The sequence below is a fragment of the Cimex lectularius genome, unplaced genomic scaffold (genome assembly GCF_000648675.2).
Source record: "Cimex lectularius strain Harlan isolate CLEC.00 unplaced genomic scaffold, Clec_2.1 scaffold135, whole genome shotgun sequence".
Lineage (NCBI taxonomy): Eukaryota > Metazoa > Arthropoda > Insecta > Hemiptera > Cimicidae > Cimex > Cimex lectularius.
In genome coordinates this window covers 1,321,895-1,348,133 of record NW_019392793.1, presented here as the reverse complement: position 1 = coordinate 1,348,133, position 26,239 = coordinate 1,321,895, and the positions used below count along the sequence as shown (strand labels likewise).

Here is a 26,239-nt window from a genome sequence, read left to right as displayed (position 1 = left end):
CTCTGTCCTTACAACATCTTTAAAGAAAAGAAAGAGAGTGCAAAATTTTCTCTGCACAACTTTAATAAAATAATATTTAATAATGAAATTCCATTGTTTCCAAATTAAAATTTTTAACAGCATTTCACGAGTGATACAGTGTTTTGGGGCACAAATCTGGGGTCATCACAACAATAAAAAATATGGAAATAACCTTCAAATATTTTATAAATAAATGTTTTGATTTGCCTCTAAACACACCTAGAATTTATCTAGAAACTGGAATTTTCCCAGTATTTTTGTTCACACTAAAGTTAAATTTGTGCTAAATAAATAAATGTCTAAGCCTGTCACCTAGTTGATAAAACAAGTATGAAATAATCACTAGAAAGTTGTTTTGGTACAATGATATAAATAATCTCTGTGAGAATTTGAATATAATGTCTGTATTTCAGAATAAAAAACAAATTGTGAATTTAATAAATAAAATTTAAAATGCACGGTAGCGGGCACAGATTGCTGTTCCAGTACCTCAGGGCTATAGGGGTTTTAAATGGATATAGTTTTATGTGTTTGTGTTGTGTCTATGTTTGACTTTATGTTAATTTATTGGAATGAATGTAATTTATTAGCGTGAAAGGAAGGGGTCGCTTATAACCCTGCCCCAAGGAATATCCAGTACTCTGGGGTGAGTGTATGAAGTCTGGAAAGTAAAAGTAATTTATTAGCGTGAAAGGAAGGGGTTGCTGATAACCCCATCCCGAGGAATATCGAGTACTCTGTGGGAGTGAATGTGACCAGACATCTATATTTGTGGTGATGTATATATATGTATTGTATGTTTTGTTTCTATTCTGCATTTGACAACCTGAGGTACAAACGAGAGACTAGCATTCTAGAATATCGATGTATTGGGTTGTCCGGAAAATAATGCAGGATTTTGGTATTAAACAAAAAAAAAGAAACTAGTTACTTTAAAGCAATGTTCTTTAATCAAAATAATTTCCCATACTCTCAATACATTTCTCCCAACGTGTTGGTAACTTATTAATTCCGTCTGAGTAGAATTCAGAATTTTTAGAATTGATAAAGTCAATAAATGCATTTTCCAGTTCCGTTTGATTTTTGAATATTATGTGTTGTAAGTAGTGGTCCAGGTGTCTAAAAAAATGGTAGTCAGTAGGCGAGAGGTCCGGAGAGTAGGGTGGGTGAGGCAAAGTTTCATAGCCAAGCTCCAATAATTTTTGTGACGTTACACGTGACACATGTGGTCGAGCGTTGTCATGCAACAAAATGGGCCCTTTCCGATTGACCAAAGAGGGCTTCATTACTGCCAATTTCTGATGCATGGTATTAATTTGGTTACAGTATGATTCAGCATTGATGGTTTCGCCAGGATTTAAGAAGCTGTAGTGTATTAAACCAAATGAAGCCCACCATACCGTAACCATTACCTTTTTTTGATGAGTTGGGGGCTTTGGAAAATGTATTGGAGCTTCTCCTTTGTCGAGCCACTGTCCAGAACGTCTAGTGTTATCGTAGAGAATCCACTTTTCGTCACATGTAACAATTCTGGCCAGAAATGGGTCATTTTTGTTTCGACAAAGAAGTGATGCACAAACATCAAAGCGCTGATTTTTTTGGCGATCGTTTAATGAGTGTGGAACCCAATTTTCGAGTTTTTTCACTTTTCCAATCGCCTTGAGGTGGTCAGCGACGGTCGTTTTACTGACTTTGAGTTGCTCTGCAAGTTCTCGAACAGTTGTTTTGGGGTTTTCTTCCACCACTGATCGCAGAACATCATCATTAAGAGAGGAAGGCCTTCCACGACCTTCTTCATCTTCAAGGCTGAAATCTCCCTCCCGAAATTTTTTAAACCACCTTTGCACAGTGCACTCATTAACACAACCCTCGCCCCAGACTTGGTTAATGTTTCTAGCCGTTTGGGCTCCGCTTCGGCCGAGTTTAAACTCGTAAAAGAAAATCGTACGAAATTCTCGCTTTGACATTATAAGGATGACTGAATTATTTCCAAGTAGCGGAATGCTACAGAGGTAAACAAACAATATCATTTGGAAGAGGATTAATAAGTGTTGACATTCATACAAATGAGTAATCCTGTAAACGTAAACAGAATATTTTATATAGATTTTTTTTAATGAAAACTTAAAATCCTGCATTATTTTCCGGACAACCCAATATATATTTGAAATCAGAGAGTCAGTAACCAGATCGAACAGTTGCAGTTTAAAACAAAATATGCGTGAAAGAAAAGAAAAAGAAGGAAAACACGCAGAGGGCTGGCGATGACCTCAGCTGTTTGTCGGCTCATAAATTTCCCACTTATATAATAAATAAAATTTGACCTTTATCCCCTCATGTCCGGGCTCGCTCTTAGGGCTGAACTATCACTTGGGATGTAGGCACTTCCAGACCAACTTGTAGCTAAATTTATATGAATATAATGTCCTTAAAGGTGTAGATGCAGCAAGATATCTGATTGTCGATCTTTCCACCTTCAAGTATTTTTCTAAATATTTCCATATACAAAGGTAATTTATATAACCTCATTGCGAGATGACACCGTGAGGTTTGTGAGATGATGAACCTGTTCCGTGGTGTTTATTAACCCAGTCACCCTTCATGATAGTGTAAGGCTGAAAGGCATCTGACAGACTAAAATAGGCAGAACAAAATGATTGGAAATGAGCAACCCATATGACCTCAGCTTTGAAGATTAAAGAGTTCATGTCTCATGGGTATAAATTTCATCATTTTGCCCTTTTTCCACCAATTGTACCTTTTTGGCTCTATCTATACATGTACTGTATTAAGGTAATTCTTTTAAATTTGGATGATTTATTCTTCTAAACATCTGTGTTATTAGTTAGTCATATAATAAGTTACTATCTCATTTAATTTAATCTGTCCAAAATTACTTTCTACCTTTCACTTATTAGATATTTTCTCATACACTGTGAACTATGAGTTCGTTTTGCACTTCCATATACCTTCATCATAATTTATGTCTGCAGAGATGTTTATTTCAGTGCAATGGTGATGTTTATACAGGTTAATATTTGCTGGTTTTGCAATGACTTTGTGTACAGTTGTTGGCTGCAATATAAGGGCTCAAATGGCTTGGTGTTTAATAGTTTTTCATTAATAATAATAATAATAAGTTTATTGCACACAAGAAGAAAAAAAAATTACATATAATTCACACAAGAAAATAAACTTAATACGGCAAGGTAACCATCTGCCGGAGCTTGGATTAATTATTGACTAATCCTGTAAAATGAACGTACAAATGCATTAAACTAAATCTATACTAAGTGTAATATCTATAACAAAATACTAAATCAAAAGGACACAAAACTGAGAAGTAAAAAGTCAAAAAAAAAGTTGGGATCAAGTAGTTTTTCATTATTTATAATCTATTTACAAACTAATCACCCCACATTTTGTGATTGAATCTAATTTGTCTGATGAGAGTATATAGGCTTTGAAAATAATATTTCTTAATTAATAAAAAAAAATTGTTAATAGTCAATTTAAAAAATAGAGTGGTAAACTGTTTTAATAATATGATTTTGAAGATTTGATTTTGTACATTAATAGTTATCAAATTCACACATTATGGACATTTTGAATAGGTAGCATTTTTGTTTCAGAATTATCAAGTGAATTTGTTGCAAGACCCGCACCAACACTGGTTCCAAAAAATAAAGGCCATCCTGATAAATTAATATCAAACTCAACATTAAAAAAATATACAAATTTATATGCAAAATATTTATACCATCAAAGTCTAATAATACAGAAAGCGCACAGCCAACGAGGAACCCTGCACCTATAACAAACAAAATACAAATTATTTTTCAATATTTAAAAATTAATTACTGTTTTCTCAGATGTTTATTACCTATGTATCTAAGGAATGTTCTTGTATCTTCATCAGGTACTTGACTTTTTGTTGGCCATTGCATTATAAACGAGGTTGCCATGTTAAGGGTACATCTAAAACAGTGCACACAGTCAATCTTAAATGACAATGTAATTTAGGTAACATCCAAATTTAAAAATAAATATACTCACTTACAGGAAGTGCAAAATAGTTTGAAATGAAAGAGTTATGAATATTCTATATTAGACTTTGTATCTGTAATTTGCATTTTTGTATATGCAGAATGCCTCAGCTGAAAATACTTCAAAATCTTTTCTACCATATGGAAAATTGTTAAAAACTCCTTGAATGTTTGTAGTCTTTGAATTGAAATCTTATTCGGACAGAGGTTTATTTAATTTAGCAAATGTATTTAATCATAGTTAATTTTTACCAGATGTGTTATATCATTTAAAAAAGTGTGAATGGGGATTTTCATTTATTTCTTTTTATAATTAACCCAAAAATTATTATATTATATTTTCCTTTAATAACAAATTGATTTAGCCAATTTGGTCTACCACTGGGTTTGTTGTGGTAGTTGATAGCACTAAAAATTGTATTGGCAAGTAGGCAGGAATTGATTTGGAAAATTTCATTAGCCTCCTTCCCCATTTAAATTTTTGTTTTTTACTTTTATGTAAGTAATAAAAAAATTAATTAACCAAAAAGCGAATTGCAGCCTCCAAAGCCCATAACTTGTTACTAATAACTGAGAAGTTTAGAGAAAAGTCTGGAAACTGAGAAGGCTTGGAAGTCAGAGTTAGAGAAAAAAGTCATGTGCCTATTTCACAGTAATGGAATAACACAAATGGCAACAAAGGCATTAAATTTAAAGAAATGAATGGCGGCCTGGTCAGCCAGCTAAAAAGAGCCAAATGACCAAAGCCACTCATTTGAGGGGAAAATATGCCGAGAGAGGAAAAATAGCTTCTCTCCTATGATTTTGAATTAGTTCAAGTATTAACATTAAATAACAACATTACATTTTGTCATCATTATGATTTTTTTTTAACATCAAATTAGTATCCTCAATAAGAAAACAAATGCCATTTATTTAAGAATTCATCTGACTTTTTGTTCCATACAAAACTTGCTTGTGATTTCTAATGGTTGCTCACTCTATTGATTATTAATGAATGACGAGTGTGAAAGCCCATTAAAATTGAATATTAAACTTGACGGTTTAAGAGGAATTTAAAATAGCCCAAAAATAATGCAAATTATAGAAGGGCGTTGCATGCTCATTGGCTGCTGCGCAGTCACCACAATTGTGTAATGGCATTAGAAGTTTTCAACTAAAAATATTTTAAATTAAATTAACCAGTACAGCTTTCATTTAGACATAGATTTAATAAAAATTCAACTTTGTACATAAGCTACTATGTGAGCAATGTTTAATTATTGATGATTACCATCTTTTCAAAGCTTTTATTGGATTATTCATCCATGTTTAAATAGATTTTCATCTTTCTTTGTAAGTAAAGTAATTTGATGGAGGTTTGTAATTGGACCTGACTTCATGTTCAACCAGGTTTAAGAATAAGCAGTGTTCAAACACGACCTAAAACAACAAATGAGAATATATACTGTGCTTCATGAATAATGTGTCAAATTCAGGGGGTGTTTCTACACCCGAAACACGACAAAAAAGTTTCTCTTGTTCTCTGTCAATATATCATGATATAATAATAGCAATAATGTTATTTAGTAGTAGTTTTGTAAATATAAATATTATTAATAATAATTTAGATTGATTATACTTTTTTCTAAGGTCTTGGTTGGTCACGATCACAAGAAGTCACGATAGCTCAAGTGTTAGAGCAGCGGCATATTGATGATCATATGTTTGAATCCAGCCTCGTGACACTAGCCTTTTCATCTCAACCAAGACCTTAGGTAAAAAATATAATTAATTTGAATAACTAATACAGTCAATTATGACTACCAAATACAAATATGGATTAATTAGTAATAATCCTTGATCTACCAAGACTCTTCATTGATATTAAAGCTTATTTAACCATTTTCCAGTGAGCTTGTAAGACAATTCTATTAGTTGCTTACTATGTAAAAATGTTAATGTAGCAGTTCAAATTTAGATTACGTGCTGTGAATATAAACTTAGGATCTTTCCATAAATGACAAAAAAGGCATGTTTAGTTAAAATGATTTGTTGGCTGTACACGAAAGGTAATTTAGAGGACTTTTTTTCCTTACCATAATGAAATAGTTTTTAGTTTGTTTCCATCAAAATGATAACTTGGCCTGGGAAAAGCTGCAACTGTAAAAACAGTAAATATTGATCTTAAATTATTGTATAATAGAAATATTCATTTATAATAATGCACCTTTTTATAGAAGCTCTTTGCATTAGGGTCAGTTGAATTCTGCACAAGGGAATGTTTACAAAGATGTTTCTTGACTAAAAGCAGATTGCTGTCGAGTCGGAGGAGGTGTTTTCACAAACAGCTTTTGTTTTCTTTTATTCGGCGATTTATGGGCTTTTTCATGTTTAATATGTCTTGAACTCCCAGATTTTAGTTTCTTTTCTAAACTTTTGGCTGATAATCCTTTACGATTAGAATGAGTAGTTTTCTTCGTTGTTTCTTCAATATTTGGAGTGTTCGATTTTGGAACATTTACACTGCTTTGAGATTCAACTGTTATAATTGAATGTCTAGCCTTTGCATCAGAAAGTGTCGGATCTGTTTGCGTAGAGACTGGCTTTGCGGGCTGAGCAATTTTAATATCATCAAGTAGCAATTCAGTTTGCATAGATGCCTGTTTACTTCGACCTTTAACCGTATCTGCAACTGGAAAATCTGTTTGTGTAGATCTCTGTTCAGTTGTTTGCACTAGCTTCAAATCCTTCGATTGCAAATCGGTTTGCACTGAAGTTTCAACGTTTTGAAAATAGACGCTATTCTTTTTCGTGATGGAAGATTGAGGAGAATCTCTATGGCGTAATTTGTAGTTCTGATTTGTTAAAATTTCTGTCGGATAAAGTGGGCAGGAAATTCCGTTTTTTGCACAGGGACAGATTTTTTCATCCACACAATGTTGAGTAACTTTCCCATGAGGCTTAAGAAAACAAAACAATACACTTTAAAATAAATAATTAATTTTCTCTAAATTCATACCATTATTATGAAATTTGTCAACAATATATCTACAATACATATGTATACATAATATTGTGAAGTATTACTGTACTTGTAGTTTGATCATCTTTCATCATCAACTCGTAGAATTTCTCTGGTTTAGTATTGTCAGATACCACACTTTCAATGGTTGGTTCACTGAAGGTTGTCAGTGCTTTCATTTTTTTAAATTAGTTTTTATGATTTATGTCTATTTACATTGCTCACTCCTGCAAAGGTGTAATACGAGTATGTGCTGAGCCTGCAATGCAATAAACAGCGTTTACCATTCAAACTGTGAGCTACTGAATTGCTCCACATGAGGATGCTGCATGCTTAGCACACCCGTGTACACAAACCTCTATTTCAAAATATTTTTTGCCAACTTAATCAATTTGATCAAACTACACCGTAATATCAACCACAAATACTTTATTAATTTATTCAATACCTGTATATTTTTCTCTATAGAGGGACGTATTATAGACTGAGGCTGAAAAATCACATATGTACATCCGTATTAAAAATTTAAAATTGAAACAAACAAAATTATATGAATGATTATAATTAGATTATTATAATCATAAAGTTATAATTATAATGATTATAATTGAATTTAACAATTTAGTGATGCAACTTACTAGTGTCACGTGTTTGATAGGTGGCAAGGAAATACTAAATTTTTCTGGAGTGGTTTGTACTTCAGCCTAAAAATTATTATACATACAAAATTATATAAAAAATAACAAGTTTAAAATTTTTATAACTTTACATCTATTGTGTTAGTGGTTTTGTCCTCTGTTTCTATTGGAACACTATTCTGTAACAAAGTTTCTCTTTAACAATAAGACTAAATATTATAGGACTAACATAATCATAGGTTTTTTGATGGAGTCCATCCTGATTTTGTGGAACTACATAACAAGATGATGGTAGGAAATAAATTGTCTTTTCTGCAATAGGCATTTATTACGTCAGACACGTTTCAGTATAATATAAACCATCTTCTTTGATTAAATAACAAAAGTGGTACAAATTATATATTAATTATATATAGGCTAATAATAAAAAGTATACCAAAATGTAATAGTGATAATTATCACTTTTGTTTTTTAGTCACTGAAGATGGTCTATATTAGACTGAAACATGTCTGATGTAATAAATGCCTATTGTGGAAAAGGCAATTTATTTCGTATCATCTTAATCATATATTCTACAAAAATTATTATTCATTAGAAAAACATTTTTCATTAATTACAATTAATTTATCTACAAATACTGTAGAAATTAGGTGATTTGAGCATAATGATAACATTATAACATAATATTAATCCGAAAATAAAAACAGTACTAAATATAATTCTTCTTTGTTTTTTTGTTATTGTTGTCTTTTTCCTTTTTATAGTTGAAAAATTTCTTTTTTGTAAGCCTTCTTTGATGAAGGTGTTTTTTTTCTAAATAAAATTATAATTTTTCAACATTTCAGTGATCTTGTGCTATTTAAAAAAAAATATATTTTGTCGTGTTGAATGAGCATAGGGTCACTACTGGGTCTGTTTCCACTTGCGGGTTGTTTTGAGTTATTCAAGTGTGTTTTGGCATTGCATCATCTTCAGCCTTGACAGACAGTTCCTCACTGAAGATATCACAATGGCAAAATGTGTTTGAATTACTCAAAAAACACGCGAGTGGAGACAGACCCAGTAAGTGTCTTTGTGCCAGTTCAATATGAGTTCACTGACTCACAGACCTACCACAAAACAAAAAAATAAATAAATAAATAAAATAAAATAAAAAATAACGATTATGTTGTTTACCTTGTTTGTTGGAGTATAAACATTATCATGCTTTGAAGGCTGAAACTGTAGAATGTTGTTTTATTAACATATAAATAAAGAGTGGGCAGAAGATTTCAATGCAATTTTTTTTATATTTACGCATTACAAATAAGCATATACAAACAAAAAAAACGTTACCGTCTTGTCTGTAATGGTGAAAATGTCTTTTGTAGGCTGGAACAATATAAATATAGTAGTCATAAATAATAATTGTAATCGCTTCAATTTTTATAAAACTATCTTTTTTTACAGGTCTTAATATTAGAATGATTTTCATGTAAATTTTTTAAACGAAAAGACTGTTTGTCAACCAAATTAAACGAGATCAGAAATATTTATATATTTCTTCTATTATATTTGTGTTTTAATAAAAATATTTAATTATGATGGTTTGAAATAAAATTCACCAAAACAAAAAATTCAAATAAAAACAGAAAAATTGTTTAAAGTAGATTAAAACAACACAATTTATCTTATCGCTAAATTTTCTTTCAAACCCTCATAAATATTTTTAAAATTAAAATTCATTTCTGATCTCATTTAATTAACACATTAAATTGTAAGTTAGTAACAAGTTTTGTAATTAATAAAAATACATATAGTTTGAAATAAACAACAAAATATGAGTGTTCAGTTTTCGGTTTTTGAGTCTGTATCATATTTATTTAACTTTATTAACAGCCTTATACAGGCTAAATCTGTCATATTTCACAATATGTATACCAAATTAATCAAGAATTGTGCAGTTTAAAACATGATTTATGTTAGGGCATCTGATTAATACTAATTATAGCCTTAGTCAATAAAGTATTAACGTTTCATGTTATTTATTTTTAATTTTTTTGTCATATTTTGGATATTCAACTAACTTAAATACCCCATAAGATGTAAAAGTGTTGTTATCATAAATTAAGATTGCAAGTTTGTATATGCAATTATATCTGTTTCTTCTTGTCACGATAAATCTCTTCCGACGACTAAAGTTAGAATTATTGAGAATTTAAATACTGTTTTTAATAATACTATGTAATATTTTTTACATAAATTGTTTGTATATGCAATTTTTACCTGTTTCTTCTTGTCACAATAAATCTCTTCCGATGACTAAAATTAGAATTATTGAGAATTTAAATACTGTTTTTAATAATACTATGTAATATTTTTTTACATAAATTGTTTGTATATGCAATTTTTACCTGTTTCTTTTTGTGAGTGTAAATCCCTTCCGACAACTAAAATTAGAATGAATTGAAAAATTGAATTAATTAATTTTAAAGTTTAAAAAAAAATTGAGCTATGAGTTAAGATTTTCAGTAGTATTAGAAAATGACATATGCAACCATTTGTCATTTTTATTTTAATATAGTTTTTAAATCTGTTGATGTAAAAATGCATAAAAGAAGCTCACCTTTTTATACCCACATTTCTTACAAATAGAGCTTTTTCTTTTAAACCTCTTCAAATTGGTATCTCCTTCAAAAAAGTGATAAACTGAACATGGGCTCAGGCAAGATATGAAATGAATCGGTCTTTTCATTATTTCCTTAAATCCTTCAGTATCAGTACTGTCCTCTGTTTTACAGTTTTGAATTTTCTAAAAATAAATAAACATCTTAACTAGCCTTAGTATATATCTTTTAATTTAATCAATTTCATTTCAGCCTCACTTTAGTATAAACTAACAGTAACATTACATGTATAGATTAAATAAATGGTGCCAAATTATTTTTATTGTTTGTTAGTCGAGCAGTCGGCCAGGAAAGAAATGAGATAATTTCCTAATTTGCCTTTATATTTTCTGACAATTCTTTCTTCTTTCTTGGTGGGAAAAAAGTATATAAAAATAATATTAAAAAAATTAAATAAAAAGTGAAGTATCCAATCCAAGATGTCAGTCTTTATTAATATTACTATTGCGAACTCCCATAAAAAAAGAGAATATTAAAAATAAATAAGGAAGGATCCAATCCAAGAAGTTAGCTAATATATTAATATTATTATTACCAATTTTTGTTTAATAATACAGATATATTCTTCAAAGTTTACATACTTCATATCAGATAATAGTGTACACAGTTGAGGGTTGGAGACTATTTTAAAATTATTTGGAGATCATGAGATGCGGTCTGGTGTGACTGTTTAGAAAAACATTTTCTTTATTGTGCCAATGTTTTGATCTTTATTGAGATCATCTTCAGGGCTCAATAAAGATTGAAAAGTTGGCACGATAAAGATTTTTTTCTAAACCTTTTCAAATAATCATTAAATAACGGTCACTAAACACCACACACTATTTTAAAACTTTCAAAAGGCAATATTATAACAGTGGCACATCACATTAAGAATAAATGCATAAATAAAACGTTTATTTATTTATAGATGACCCAGTTATCCCATTAAAAAATATTAATAAAATCGCCTAATATTGATAGTTATTATTTAAATTTGTCTTATTTTAGACTATAAGAAGAAAAAAGAAAAATGAAAAGAAGAAATACAAGAATTGCACATTACACCTCATCTTTGTTTTCTGTTTATTTTTCTTTTCTCAATGTGTACATGCTCTTAGAATTATTATAATTGATAATATATGATAATTTGATTTACACTTACAGCAATTTTTGTAACTTTTTTTTAGTGACTAAATATAATGCTACCCCTCAAGAGGGATCAATTTAGGGAATTAACCACGGTTTTATTAGTTTCACTAGCTACATGATGTTACTTATCAATGTTAAAAATTATATTGGTACTATAACTATCCTTTAACACTTACTTTGGCCATCTTGAAACTTTTAAATTTATTCTGTCCTCTGTGTCATGTCTGTATTTTCATTTTTAAATGCTGGTTTCTTTGTGTAGGGCCTAAATCATTTCATTTGTAAGTGCATTAGTTCAGCTGCAAAACAGCTGCAGTGTTTTTATAGTTTATGAATTATTTTGTATTTAGTGTAAATTGAATGTTTCTGACAATTCCTCTTGTACACTTTTTGGAAGGGAAGTTGTGAATGCCCTCTCCCATCTGCAACTCAATCAGTATTTACATATATATTTGTATAATTATTCAAATCACCGCTGTCATTTTGATGGGGAGCCGTACAAATTTGTCTAAAATTAAAAGCTAAACATCGTGACGAGGTCTGCCACATGACAAACCTGAAGCTTCTGACAGACTAGAATCTAGAATCGTACCTGATAATCAGAAACATCAAACAAGAACAATGCACTATTAGCACATCACTTTATCTTAAAATAAATGCATTTTTGCTAATTGCAGCATATTTTTGTACATTTTATACATTTTCCTGCCTTAATTGTCTTAAGACAATAAATATTTTTCACCTATATACTAGCAATTGTATAATTTAATAATTGGTTTAACAAGTCAATAAATTTAGAAAAAGAATAAAACCAAATATTTCTGGGATACATATAGGAAATAGGTTGTTTTTCTGAAACATTTTTTAATTAATTTTAATTTTTTTAAAATTATTATTTTTTTTAAAACAAGGGTTCGCAACATCATATCAACCCTTGGGTTGATTTTGGACAAAACAAACATAACCATCCCTAATCAAACTTTTTAAAAGGTAAGACTAGGTACGATTTTAAAACGTGTTTTTCTAAAATACTTCATTCCTGATCGCTCCTACTACTTCAACAAAATATTAGTGTTTATTTATTTTTTTAATGCAAATCTGTTAGTTATGAATGCATAGAAAAATAAATTTATTAGTTTTTAATTTCCAAAAATAGACAATATTACTGTAAATTTTCTGTTTTATATTCGACAATTCTTTAAAATGGCACAAACAATTTACATTTTATGTAAAAGCAAAAAACTATCAAAAGTTATGTTCTCTATAAATTGAGAGGCATATTGACATCAGATACATTAAGGAAAGTTTATAGATTTATTCCAGGAAACCTCAATGTATGGGCAAATGGATCATATGCAGAAAACGTTCTTATAATACAAAATTGAGTGTTGAGGATCGTTTTTCACAAGGAAAAACAGACCACTGCAAACCTTTCTTCAAGAAACTGGGTTTAATGCTGCCCCAGCTCTTGTGCATTATAGAAAGTCTTCAAAAGGTGCAAAAATCCATGGTATCAAACAGACCATATACACACAATGATAATGATGTACTAATGTCTGTTAATTATTAATAATAAGGTAGCAGTAGATTGTGAAAAGACTATTTTTATAGGTGTGTAAATTTATTGCCTGCCCGAAAAGTGAAGAAATTTTAATTAGTCCAATTTTGTGTTGATAATGTAGCTGATAAAAACGATTATGACACAAACAAAAATAACAAATTTACATTATTTTAAAAGCTGCAAGGTATTTTCAACCTACGTACAGACACAAGATGTTTACTCTGTACATTTTAAATTTACATTACGTTAATATATAAAATATTAAACATTGAAACTTGTTAAAAGTAAACTATATTTATATATTTTTTAATAAATAAATAGTTTTTAATATACTGTAAAATGTAAGCTGCCAAAAGACCACTTTTTGAACATTTCTCTCCCTGAATACTAAACGTCATGGAGCTAAAGTAATTTTGGAAGGTACTTAAACAAACAAGAAAGAAAAAGAAATATGGAACAATGAAACAACATTTAAATTTGCTTTATTAAAATATTTTAAATTAGGTTGGACACATTTTGTGCCAATTGACTATATGAATATGTATAGCTAATACTAATATGTAGTATAAAGCTCTTAATACTTGGCACAGCTTACTATGTGACACTCCCCCTTAATCTATAATATTCACAGCCATCCCTCCAAATCTTTAATGTAAATGTCTCTGCTGAAGTTCATCCATGATTTTTTTTTTACAGTTTTCCAAATTTGTTCTGTTTTAACTTAAAATCCTTTGTTATCAGTTGATAAATGAAACTTGCAAGAAAATAATAGAACATAATTATACCACTAAAGCCCGAAATAAAAATATTTATTACATTTGTATGTCCAATAGAAAACTATATCTTTTATCAAATGTTATGTACACAATCCAAAATTTATACATTTAAACAATAAATCACTTGAAAATAGGTTTCTATTTAAAAAATAAAATACTTTTCTGAATCAATGAATATAATAACAATCAGAATGGCTTAGAATTAATTATGGCAACATGGAAACATTTATTCGAAGAGCATTTGAATGAATTTTCTATTTTTTTCAGGGGGATAACTGGAAAAACGATACATAAGTAAAATATAGTGAACATGTTACCTTGTGCTTTGAGCTTTGGCTTTCGGACAATTAATGGTCAGGCGATATGTACTTCTTCAGTAAAATCACTTAGTTTTTCTGTGATGATAGAAATAATGAAAAAAGAATTAAAAAAAAAAAAAAAAAATGAAAATTTACTTTTGATATGTAGAGAAATTAGGTGAATGTCATATTCAGTAATTACATTCTTCGAGGTAACTATTACATTAATAAATATGGCTTATCAAGTCCAAACAAGGTATTTACACAATGTATATGTTTAGCAAAGTGATCTTTGTATAACTTACATCTATAATTTTCTAAATGATTCAAATGACACTAAAACAGGTTACTATAATAACAGTAATACATAACTATAAAATATATTATTTACAAAGCGTCATCAAATTGTAAAAGTAGAGGATTTCTATATTTTACAAAATTACTATAAGTTTTAAAAACATGAACAATATAACATGTATTCTAATCTCAAATTTAAAACAAATTGCATTAGACGATTTTGGACGATAAAAAATTTCAATCCATGAAATTTTCAATGTGCTTAAATTGTAAGCGAATTAAAAAGAAACTAGTTCATTTCAATGGAGGAGGTAATAAAATATTTAAATCACATTTTCACAGGTCCCCAGAGTATACTTTTCAACAATTATTTCACAATATTAAAATATAAATTCATTACAGTCAATAAATAGTCCACTTCTAGGTCATACAAAATTAACACCCTTCAATAAATTACAAAATCCACAATGTTATACTTATACTGAAAATGAAGTAAAAAAATCACAGTAGTCGATTTCAACACTTTTTCTGTTGTTGTTTTTTGTCTGTTTTTTAATTTTTTTCATTTTTATTTAATCTTTTAAATCTCCTAGTTACACGATGCTCTCTCTTTCCGGCTGAAGATCTTGGTAGCCCCCTTTACGCAAGCTCGCATCGCTACTCCTGAAGCTAGTGTTGTTGAAAAGGCCAACGAGCCAACTTTTAAACGAAGACCTCGCAGCCAGCTTCTTTGGACACGGCTCTGCTGGAACTGTTTCCAGGGAATGCCACTTCTTGTTGTCACCAAGGAAAGGTACTACCAAAGCCCCATTGCCGCATACCTCGCCGGACATTCCCTTTTCCTAAAGTAGAATAATTCACAAGTTTTACAAAATGGCCGAGGTAGGTAAATGGGAGGAGGGGAAGAAGAAGAAGAAAAAAAAAGTTTTGCAAACTAAACTACAAGTCTGGCCAAATAGATCATAATTGAAAGATTAATTAAAAAAAAGCACATTTAATATTAAAAATTGTTGAAGTAGTGAGGAGTGGTCAGGAATGAATTATATTTTAGAAACAACACTTTTTCATTGTTTTGCTATTGTTTCGACCTTTATTCAGGTCATCTTCAGGGTCTTGGTGAACTACAAAACTTATGTCGATTGGAAAAATGCAACACAGATGTAAATAATATAAACTTTGAAGCAAGTATTTAATGCTTACATAAAGTGTAGTGCTATTCTTGTGGTGTTGTATTTGTTTCATGGGAAATTGTTGAGAAACATGAATTTCTATATGATTGTGACAGGGTGGGGAAAATAGCGGTAAATCTTTGAAATTTTTGTTTATCATAGGTGGTTTTATTTCACACAAAGGAAGTCGAGAAAAGGGATTTTCTGGATTGGATTTGTGATTAGGGGTTTAATCAATGGGCACAGTTACAAATATTGGAAAGAAAGTTAATTATTTTATGATGATAACGAAAGGAAAAGGAAATATAAAATTAAGTTTAATAGTTTATTCCCTTTATGACGTTGGTGTAGCTATGCCACCCTGTTACAATCATATAAAAACGCAGAACACAATTTCACACAAAACAAACCTGACACCGCAAGAATAGCACCACACTTTATGTAAGTTTGAAATACTTGGTTCAAAATTTATTTTATTACATCTGTAGAGTATTTTTAAAAAATTAAGGTGTGTTTTGTTATTCACCCAGACTTTGAAAATGATCCGAATAAAGGTTGAAACATCGGTAAAAAAATGAAAAAGGTGTTTTTCTAAAATACTTCATTCCTGACTGTTCCTCACTTCTTAAACAAATTATTGAATAATCAGTCGCTAAATAACACACATTAAAAATTGTATGACTATTTTTATCCATAGGTATTTAATGGGTCGGCTTTAAATTGTCATGTTGGTCAAATATTGGAAAAATATTTAGTTCACAGTTGTTAACAGTTTAATGCCAAAACAATGATTTTAGTACGACAAAATAATCCAGTTTCCTCTAAACTGTGTGATACATATTTGAAATGTTATTTATAAAATACAAATAGAAGGATTGTCGTTTCAACGATCACACTTTCATTCTCACTCACCTTGTGTATATGACTTTAGTCGATAACAAAAAGATATAAAGTTCGTATCTACTTAAATTTATTTTACATTTTTTCATCATCCGAACCTTTCTCCAGTAAAGGTCATGAATCTTAATAGTTTTAATTTAAACAGTATTCCTATGGAATAAACAATTTATTTATTTTCATTCGAGGTTAGATCGTATTATTTGAAATATTTGGCAGACCAACGTTCAGTAGAAAATTACATGCACTTTGCACAACGTACACTCACAAACAAGCAAAATCACCTGAAGAGAATGGCAACTTCTTTTTACTGCCGAGCGTTGAATAGCTACTGATGGGAATTGATCTAAGGAATGTGCGTATCGTACAAATTGACGTAGTTGCAATGGATTTGTTGGTTGTTTTAAGATTGTACTCTGCCTCCTGCTATCTACACCTCCTGTTAACATTCTTGGCGATCTTCTTGGACGACAAAACAAGGGTCTACCGAGTTCCGTAACGTCGACCTTTAAATAAAAGTCATATTAGATTCTAAAATAATATTAATTGATACAATTTATCACACCTCTCTTCGTTTTATTGCAAAATCGTTTGCTCCGACGAGCCAGTAGGTGGTCACAGGGCCTTTACCCTTCAAAGAGATTTTTCCCCTTTTTTCGACTCGGTAACCACCCACCTTGTCCAAGGCGAGCTTACACTGCTCAGATATATGAATCCGTAAAGGCTCGCCATTGCTCTCCATCCTCGATGCTGTATTCACAGTGTCACCGAATAGGCAATACCTCGGCATTGTCAGACCAACGACTCCTGCTACTACTGGGCCTGAAAACATTAAATTAAAAAAAGGTGATATTAATGAAATTATAATTAGTACATCTAGTTTTCCCAGTAAGTTTTTGAGACCTGTGTGTATGCCGATTCTCAACTTTAAAGTTTCGTTTGGTCTATGCGAGATTTGATAGTTCTTAACAGCTTGGAGTAAATCTAAACTCATCGATGCAATTTCTCCTGCATGACAATTTCCATTTCGGATGGGAAGACCTGATACCTGAGAAATCAAGGTTTCAAATTATATTTGATATATAGAAGTGAGATTTCTAAACAATCAATTTTGTGAAAGCTTAAATGAGTTCAAACTAATAACAACAAATAACTTACCACCATGTAAGCATCTCCGATTGTTTCAACTTTGTAAACATCATAACCTTTAATAATTCTGTCAAAAAGTGTATAGAGATCATTTAGGAAATTAACAACCTGAAAGATAATTTTTATTGAAAACAAAATCCCAGTAATGTTTAAAATGCTAAATTCTTTACCTGCAGGGGTGAGCTTTCTGCTGACATCGCCGTGAATCCTACAATATCGCTAAAGTAAATAGTGACTAGATCAAAAGACTCTGGTTCGACCCCAAATCCCTTTGTTAAACTCTTTGCTACTGGCCTGTGAAAAACAAAACAAAATTGTTACAGATCTTAGAAAGTCACGAGTTATTTTTGAAACAATTGTGCCTATCTCAGCAGCATCACTGAAGAAAAAAAAATTATTCCAATTATGAAAGTTTGATGGAAAAGAAGTAACAGTTGATATAAGCACCATAGTTTATTGGTTAAAGCATTTTATTATATTTACAGCTTTTTTCCACAATTACCTCATGATCATAGAGATATTATAATATATAACGTTATTTTATATTATTTTATAATATATAATATGTGTATTATTTTTTATTTTATAATATAGCGCTCCCGTTTATAATGATTTCCTGGATACAACATTCTTTTTCCCGTTACAGGGCAGAATATTCATTTTAAAGCTCAAATTTCCCAACCAAGCTCTGATGAAAAGAATAAACACTTGAGATTAAAGGTTAAGATCCATATTTGTTTAGTGGTCGTAATTGACCATATTAATTATTCCAATTGATTTTTCTTTTTATGTATGGTTTTTGTTTGAGATGAAAAATCAGTTTCACGAGTGGGATACACCTTCGGCTCAATACGCCGCTTCTCTAGCTACTTGAGCTATCGTGACAACAGCAGTGTACTGAGCCGAAGGTTGTGGGTTCGAATCCCACTCGTGGCACTAATTTTTCATCTCAACCAAAACCTTAGATAAAAAGAATAATTAATTTGATTAAAGATTAAAGCACGCAAAAGAAGACATTGTATCCACATTACCAAGAGTACCATGATCTAGTGTATTTTGTGAAAATAATTGTTGTGAATTTTCTCTCTCCCCTACAAATGTGGCCACAAATTTAATCACTTGTGCGTTAATCGAAGTTTCAAGGCTTGAAACTTCGTTGAATGAACAGAAACAGCCCCAAAAGAAAGGAGAAAAAATTAAACAGAATCATCTGTAATAACAGAGCTGAAAATAATCGATGTTTTAGAAGCATTAAAGACAATTTCCAAAATTTTTGTGTGCAATAAAAGATGTAAAGATGAAACTTTACATTAAAAAAAAACTAAATTAATTTAAAAAATAAAAACCCTTATCTATTTCACACTATAGAACATTTTGATATAAATATTTTCTATTTTGAATCATTAAATTTTTCCCCAGTAATAGCGCCCCTTATCTTCAGTCCCTAGAAGAGTGCTAAACGATTTAGTATAAATGTTATATGGTTTTGCAATTTCAGCAGTAATTGTACCTCACAATAATGTTAATTCATCAGCAAAGAATATTTTTTGTAAGTTCAACTGAGTCAGTTAAGATCTGCTGTAATACAGATTGAAGGAGAATTAGGCTGCGAACAGTACCCAATAGGACAGAAATTATAAATGATGGGGTAGGTGTGGAGTTCAATCCTTTTTAAAAAAGATGTTTCCTACTTACATTAAGTTGTTTTGCAACAATCCGGATTTCAAGCCCTTTAACTCATCGTCAGGTTGAAGAGTTTCTACAAACACGTCTCTCGACATGCCAGACTTCTGCAATTCATGTCGAGAGATGTGTTTGCAGAAACCCTTCAACCTGATGATGAGCTAAAGGGCTCAAAATCTGGATTGTTGCGAAACAACTTAATGTAAGTAGGAACCATCTTTTTTAGAAAGTATTGTACCCAATAGGATTCCATGTCTTAACATATTAGAGTCCATCAAGAAGATTTGATGTATTGTTAATTATTTTACATATCTATTAAATCGTTTATTCAGCTAAGAAGTCAATGTACACATCATTACACGTGTTCAGTCTGTCAAAAAGGACACCAAGAGAAACTTATTTTGGGAGAAGATAATATGTATACAAGATTAGATTTTTCAGAGTGTATATAATGTTGAATGGGATGCTGAAACACACCAAGACTTTCATATGCCTATTCAGATTTGCAATTATAAACAAATAAAATTCTAAAACTTGTAAGTGCAAACAATATAATGTCCACTTTCTTTCCTTTTTTTAAATTTTATTGATCTGGTTTCTGTTCTAATATAAAATAACAAATTTCACCTTGATATCTCTGTAAATATTATAATAAATTTAGTTAATTTAAAAAAATTGTGTTTTTGATTCAAAGGTTAGCCTGCATAGAGGTAAAAAATATGGTTTAATAATGGCAAAATCTAGCAATGTGCATAAAATAAGAATTACCTATCTCAATATATGTTAATTAATACCAGCCATTAATATTATAATTTTGTGTTAAAAATCAGGAATAAGACCAATTTGAAAGAAAAGAAAAACGCTGAGTTCCTGCTCACAAAAATACTCAGATATTTTTTTGTTTGTTTTATTAATTAAATTTATTTATTAAAACTGGTCTTATTAGACCAACCATTAATTTTACAATACTCAGATATTGAAAAATAATTTGGATCAAACATTCTGAATACCTAATCCCTGATGTTTAATACAAAATTGTTAACATTAATAATCTTGCAATTAATAATTTAATGTTATTTACAAGTGTGAAAACATTTTACAAATTATTCTGAAAAGCTACAAAGATTTATAGCATGCCAAAGACGGGAGTTTTACTTTTTCAAATGTTTAAACAAATTGTTAATGAAAATTTTAAGGACATGGGAACTTTGAATAGCAAAGTGACAAATACGAGATAAGACAATCGAACAATCTCAACCATGATTATTGCGTACACGCCCTTTATGAATTATTTTCTTACTCAGGTAACATCCTGTGCAAAAGATCTTCTGTCTTTCGCTTCTCTTCATAAACTTCTAATGTTCTCTGGTTGACAATTTCTTCAAGATTGTTAGCATACTTTTCCATCATGTCCATCATTTGATCCATGATATTTCTTTGCCTGAAGAGAAACAAAAACAGTAATTGTTTATTTAGTATAATTAATATAACTAGCTTCTATATGGATCTAAGATGTTGATTATATTAAATTTACTAATACATAATTCAGAACTCACTTTCCTTCCCGCATGCTTTTTAAGCGCACCCTGATGCTTTGAAAATCAGGTCTTTGTTCAGGCTCTTCCGACCAAGATTCAGCTATTACAGACAACACCTGATCTGAGCATACTTCAGAGTCTCTAATTATGTCCAAGCTGGGTCTAAAAGGTGCTTCGTCCAGTTGAGGCACTTGTTTGACCTTTTTGTATATTTCTAAATTTTTTAAAATAAAGTATCAATAAAACTGTCAATTTTTAAAATTGAAAGGAAACTTACCTTCTGGTTCGCTTTCACCGCATGCGCCAAATGGACCACGGCGGCCTATGATTTCATGCATAATTATTCCAAACGCATAAACATCACCTTTCTGTGTTCCTCTCGGAGGAGGACTTTTTCTCAATAACTCAGGTGCTACCCATAGCTGACCTATAAATAAATAGCTATGACATCTCATTATACAATATTCTTCAATAATTTAAATAAAAATTGGTTATGTGAGGAAGACAAGTATAACATATAGTCTCTCCTAATTAATTCCAGTTATTTGGGTGAACCTGTGTTACGAAGATTTGGTAAAAATGGGATGTCAAAAACTTTCCCGTGTTAAACAATAATGGTTGAATCCAGAATTAGTTTATAAACTCCAAAATTTCTCAGGTGGCAGTTTTAAATATAATTTGCACTTTAAGCCAACAAAGTTAAAAGTTGAAAGAAGAGAATATATATTTTTAAAGTTTTTTTTAACTTTTATACCCATGACTTTCGATAAATTCTCTGGTGTTCTACCATTGAGATTATATTTAGTCCCCCAAGACACCAACTCCTCATTTTAATATACAACTACTTGAAATTTCCTACTTCAATGAATATTCAAAATTGTGACATCATAAACTGCTCTAACATTAGACAAAGAAATGAAGTTTTGAAATTTTTCTTCTACTCCTTCTATTGAGACCTGACTAAACTAGAAACTCTACAGTTTTGGAAAAAATAATCTAAACCTCAGAGAAACTGGAATTTTTCTATTTACAAAGTATATACTTCTGTAGTACTGATGTTCCCCGATGCTATCATTCTCAGGGCAGTTCTTCAATTCGTGCAGTCCAAAATCGGCCACTTGCAGGACCCAACGAGATGTAACAACACAATTGGAAGATTTGAGGTTTCCGTGAACCCCAAGGGTCGAACTGTGAATATAGATCATCCCTTTGACGAGGTCCATGACTAAAGAAGCTACAAACATTTTGTCCAGCTTAATATCCTCATTCTCCACAATGTCCTTGAATAAAAAATAAATTAATTAAAAAATAAAATGTACATAGGTGTGATCCACTTACATAAAGGCTTCCCTTTGCGCAATAATCTGTGACAATAAGTATCCTCATGGGTTCGACAACAGCACCAATAAAAGAGTTCACGTTATCATGGCGGAACTCCCTCAATATGCGCATTTCCTTCATTATTTCACGTGTTATATCTTTCTTCTTGGAAAATTTTATTTCCTTCACCCTCACCATAATACCTCGGTACTGCCCAGTGGTTGCAAACATTTGTGGGCCACATCTCGATTCAAAAGATGTAGCACTGACTAAACTCAACTGTAAAATAAATAATAGTTTTTGTTTGCAAGAAAATAAAAATAAGGCAAAAATGCTTTATTGAAAAATATAGTTTTCATGAGCACATATTCCTGTGGCCAAAATAAATTATTGCCAGACGAAGCTAAGTCTGAACTATTGAATAAATAATAATTGTGAATACTCGTTTATTCACAATTTATGGTAATGGCAAGGTGGGTATAGACATTGCCATTTTCCACACATTTCACTTTCTACCAAAGTTTCTTCTGATTTTGTATACAAGATCATGAGTATGTAGACTCAATCCATAATTTTGACTTGCAATGTACTACAGTACATGTACTAACAACACTAAACCAGTATGTTTTCAACAAGAATAGATTGGATTGAATGATGCCTTGCTGCACAGATGTTGATATGTGTCACAATGTTCATTTGTATTTGTCTGTTGTATGTCTGGATCCATCAACGTAATTCATAGTAGATCAGAATTAAAAACTTGCTTTGAATTTTACTCATAACTTTTAAATGGTACAAACTGTGCTTATCAGTTGGTTTAGTTTTTTGATTTAGCGGCTATCACCATTTGTAACATTTCCATACAGCATCCCAACATATCCCCTGATACATAAAAATGAGTGTTTGCCACAAAAGATGAATTCATATATATGTATAATTCCCTAAATTCACTAATTTCGTGGTCCACTTGACCAATTAATACTTTACAATTAATTAAGGTTTTTAGTTGAGATGAAAAAAAGTTAATGGCACGAGAGGGATTCGAACCCACGATCTTCGGCTAGATNCAAAAGGAGGGAAAACTCATAAGGTGGGGTTGAGATGGGGAGTTGATGTCCGAGTGGATCGAGGTCACGATAGCTCAAGTGGTAGAGCAGCGGCGTATCTAGCCAAAGGTCGTGGGTTCGAATCCCTCTCGTGCCATTAACTTTTTTTCATCACAACTAAAAACCTTAATTAATTGTAAATATATGTATAATCCTACTTTGTTTTGTCCAGGTGTGTTGGAAGCATTTTAAATAATTCTTGAAATATTAAATCTGGATTAGACTCAATTTCTTCTTGTAATACCACATGCTCTAATTGTTTGGCATAACATATCAATCTTTTAAATTATAATAATCAATATTTTAAATCAATCTTTTTGTGCACATGCTAGTTTATCACAGCAGCACTTTTTTATTTTTATTTTTAAATCTCACTAGTATTTGTTAACATCTCTGAATTGGATTTTGAAAAAAGGCATAAGACGTTGTACCGGAAGATGAAGAGGTTGCCCCCTGTGTCTTGATCTGTCTATACCTCAATGGAAAGAAAACAAAAGGAAAAACAAAATGATGGTTGAAGATGGAAGTTGAGTTGACTTTCCTGGACTATACAGTCATAGTTCAAGCTGGATTCTAAGCCTTATAAAAGAAAGTATAAGCTTTGAAAGAGTATAAACCCTCTTCTATCAGCTTTCCCCGATTCGTTCTTCATTATTTGTTCTGTTATTTAACTTTAATTTATACGAGAGGAATAAATATTTTGAATCAATGTTGTACATATTTATAAATCACACCCCATATTTTTTAACATTATAAAAGTTTTTTAGAAATTGTAGTCATTTTTCAAACGGAAGAGTTAAAATGAAACTATGCATAACAATAATTAGATACACATCAAACATTCCACAGTTGAACAACAATTCAAACACATTAATTAAATTTAGTAATTATAAATATTAATTTAATACCTTGCTCGGTGAAGATACAATGTCTTGATAGTCTAGAAGCTCTTGGGGATCAATTTTCCACAAGAGGCCTTCAATCTCTTGTTCGATCTTCCATTTTCTATATATACTTAATGTTATCACAGTTGAACAGAACAAAAGTAGGGCTAGTGTTCCTGCCACTATAATTGAACCTCTTTGTGAATCGTCCTTGGCACACAGTTCATAGTCGAAACCGCACGAAGGTTCATCCTCTGGTTTTTCTATTGCCCAATCCACAGAAGTATTGATTTTAAATTCCTGTAATTATAAACAATACATGTTATGAAAACTGGTAAAAACTTTGGATTCATTCTATACTTACAGGAAGTGAAGCACCGTGAAGGAATATCCCAACAGGAACCATTTGATGGGAGCAAGTAAAGTTATCTTCAGCGAGCTGACGAGGTTTGAAAGCAAGGACAGAAAAATTACCTTCTGAATCTCCATTACTGTCTAGTGTGATCATCGTACCCGTTATACCTAGAATACATTGCATTATACACTTAACTTAAACTACATTTTCACTCAACTTACTTTCATATGTGCGGGTGTCAATAATAGTTTGAATTATATTTGTCCCATTACTTGCAATTTCTTCTATGATTGTTTCATTGAGAAATGGTTCTTTCTTAAGTAACTTGTCTAGAGCTATCGCATACAGCTTAACTGAATCGTACAGGTAAGCGGCGTATATTGAAACAAACTGAAAAAGAATAAATTTCATAAACAACCTATGACTTTTAGGATCTGATCGAAATATGAATGAAAATTTCTATAACTGAAAAATTCTGAAGCACCTTTGAATCTTACTTTCAAGTATGAGCCGTTTAAAAACAATGTCGGCGTGGCAAAATTAAATGGCTCCATTGCATTGAACATCCGTACTCTTTCCGTGAACTTTTCATAATCTTCAACTGGCGGTGAGGATACAACCACCAACAGAGAACGTGCCCTTTTTATAAAACCAGGCTGCTCTTGGCAAGAATTGAGTTTGTTATAAACTGAAGGTTCTAAAAAAACAAAAAATATTAATACGAAATATAAATATAAATAATCTCAATACATCCAAAATATAAGAATCTATTAAAATAAAATAGTCAATAAAAGACATAAAAATACTGAAAAGGTTTTTTTTTTTTTAACTGAAGGGTTTTTATGTTTAAAGTGACATAATGTGCATGCAATAAAAATTAAAATGTGTGGTTAAAAAGTTCACATAAAACATTTTTGTATCATCACAAGATTATTCATTAAAATAATGAAACATTGATGCTATTATTAGTTTAAATTTTATTTATTTAATTTTAAAAGTACATAGTTTTACAAGTGAATGACTTACTCCACAAATATTTGATAGCTTCTCTGGGGGAATAAGTCATCATGTCAATATAAATGACTAAATATTCTCCTTTTTCAAACATTTCTAATGCTTGCATTGTTGTCATCATGTCAATTAACGACATAGATGTCCCAAGAAATACGTATACTGAAATTGAAGAAAAAAATAAATTTTGTTTCATAAAAAATATCCATTCGAAAGATTTATGAAAATTACTTCTTGTCCTTTTTTTTGTCTCTTGGATTATCTGGTACCAAAAACCACTGTGACAGCAACTTAACGATTGTTCACAACATTTGTGCCTGTCTTGTATATTTCTTAAATAGCTTATATTCATGTTGTGCTTCTTTGCTTCTATTTCAAGACTCTTTGCCACTGTTGACCACGTGTCTTCAGTTATTATAGAGAATTTCTTCCAGTTGTAATAACGTAAAAGTGAGATCACAGATTTGGTTACCTATAGATTAAATCCCCAACAATTATTTTTCATGTTAAATTACAAACAAGAACAGAAATTAAAACAAAACAAAAGCTTAAAAAAACCTGAGTATTGGGAGGTTCTGTCCTTGCAAATGTAGGTACGGCAGATGCTCTATAATCGGAACATTTCTACAAAGACAAAAAGAAAAAAATGTTCTATAATTTCCTAGTTTAGCATGATAATACGTAAAA

The 26,239-nt window shown here is 30.8% G+C and overlaps 2 protein-coding genes across 10 annotated transcripts in view; both read right to left on the bottom strand.

The window, feature by feature from the left end:
• Positions 1 to 3,528: 3,528 nt before the first annotated feature.
• LOC106663719 lies at positions 3,529 to 12,126 on the bottom strand. 9 transcript variants are annotated; one of them, XM_014388783.2, is made up of 17 exons: positions 11,684 to 12,126; positions 10,316 to 10,501; positions 10,104 to 10,139; positions 9,976 to 10,011; positions 9,849 to 9,884; positions 9,046 to 9,081; positions 8,887 to 8,931; positions 7,841 to 7,888; positions 7,710 to 7,775; positions 7,520 to 7,561; positions 6,277 to 7,009; positions 6,146 to 6,209; positions 5,341 to 5,489; positions 4,078 to 5,223; positions 3,905 to 3,999; positions 3,782 to 3,832; positions 3,529 to 3,716 (listed from the first exon to the last, which is right to left on the bottom strand). In XM_014388783.2, the coding sequence occupies exons 1-11, from the start codon at positions 11,690 to 11,692 to the stop codon at positions 6,332 to 6,334; spliced, it is 1,218 nt and encodes a 405-aa protein (XP_014244269.1). In that variant the 5' UTR covers positions 11,693 to 12,126; the 3' UTR covers positions 3,529 to 3,716; positions 3,782 to 3,832; positions 3,905 to 3,999; positions 4,078 to 5,223; positions 5,341 to 5,489; positions 6,146 to 6,209; positions 6,277 to 6,331. The 9 variants fall into 9 exon arrangements, with proteins under 9 accessions (XP_014244269.1, XP_014244273.1, XP_014244267.1 ...); XM_014388787.2 differs by lacking the exon at positions 11,684 to 12,126 and adding an exon at positions 10,591 to 10,676; XM_014388781.2 differs by lacking the exon at positions 11,684 to 12,126 and adding an exon at positions 10,575 to 10,601 and having other exon boundaries at positions 6,146 to 6,232.
• Positions 12,127 to 13,534: 1,408 nt separating this feature from the next.
• LOC106663683 (receptor-type guanylate cyclase Gyc76C-like) overlaps positions 13,535 to 26,239 on the bottom strand; it is a 72,617-nt gene continuing 59,912 nt past the window's right edge. Inside the window, exons 5-22 of the mRNA XM_014388710.2 lie at positions 26,111 to 26,176; positions 25,784 to 26,024; positions 25,568 to 25,714; positions 25,039 to 25,238; positions 24,763 to 24,931; positions 24,551 to 24,708; positions 24,211 to 24,486; positions 22,215 to 22,475; positions 21,919 to 22,156; positions 21,154 to 21,303; positions 20,895 to 21,090; positions 20,639 to 20,779; positions 17,826 to 17,949; positions 17,665 to 17,763; positions 17,410 to 17,554; positions 17,072 to 17,328; positions 16,791 to 17,012; positions 13,535 to 15,282 (exon numbers count right to left, since the gene is read on the bottom strand). Coding sequence (XP_014244196.1) covers positions 15,034 to 15,282; positions 16,791 to 17,012; positions 17,072 to 17,328; positions 17,410 to 17,554; positions 17,665 to 17,763; positions 17,826 to 17,949; positions 20,639 to 20,779; positions 20,895 to 21,090; positions 21,154 to 21,303; positions 21,919 to 22,156; positions 22,215 to 22,475; positions 24,211 to 24,486; positions 24,551 to 24,708; positions 24,763 to 24,931; positions 25,039 to 25,238; positions 25,568 to 25,714; positions 25,784 to 26,024; positions 26,111 to 26,176 — 3,339 coding nt within the window. The 3' untranslated portion in view covers positions 13,535 to 15,033. The remainder of the gene's footprint in view (positions 15,283 to 16,790; positions 17,013 to 17,071; positions 17,329 to 17,409; positions 17,555 to 17,664; positions 17,764 to 17,825; positions 17,950 to 20,638; positions 20,780 to 20,894; positions 21,091 to 21,153; positions 21,304 to 21,918; positions 22,157 to 22,214; positions 22,476 to 24,210; positions 24,487 to 24,550; positions 24,709 to 24,762; positions 24,932 to 25,038; positions 25,239 to 25,567; positions 25,715 to 25,783; positions 26,025 to 26,110; positions 26,177 to 26,239) is intronic.

What these genes read in the sequence shown, in the direction of transcription:
- LOC106663719 (XM_014388781.2), bottom strand. Translation starts at nt 10,598, where the DNA reads ATGTTACTGTTAGTTTATACTAAA. An exon ending in TACTGTTAGTTTATACTAAA is followed by an intron (nt 10,502 to 10,574) that starts GTGAGGCTGAAA and finishes ATTTATTTTTAG; the next exon opens with AAAATTCAAAACTGTAAAAC. An exon ending in ATTGTGACAAGAAGAAACAG is followed by an intron (nt 9,885 to 9,975) that starts GTAAAAATTGCA and finishes TTCTAACTTTAG; the next exon opens with TCGTCGGAAGAGATTTATCG.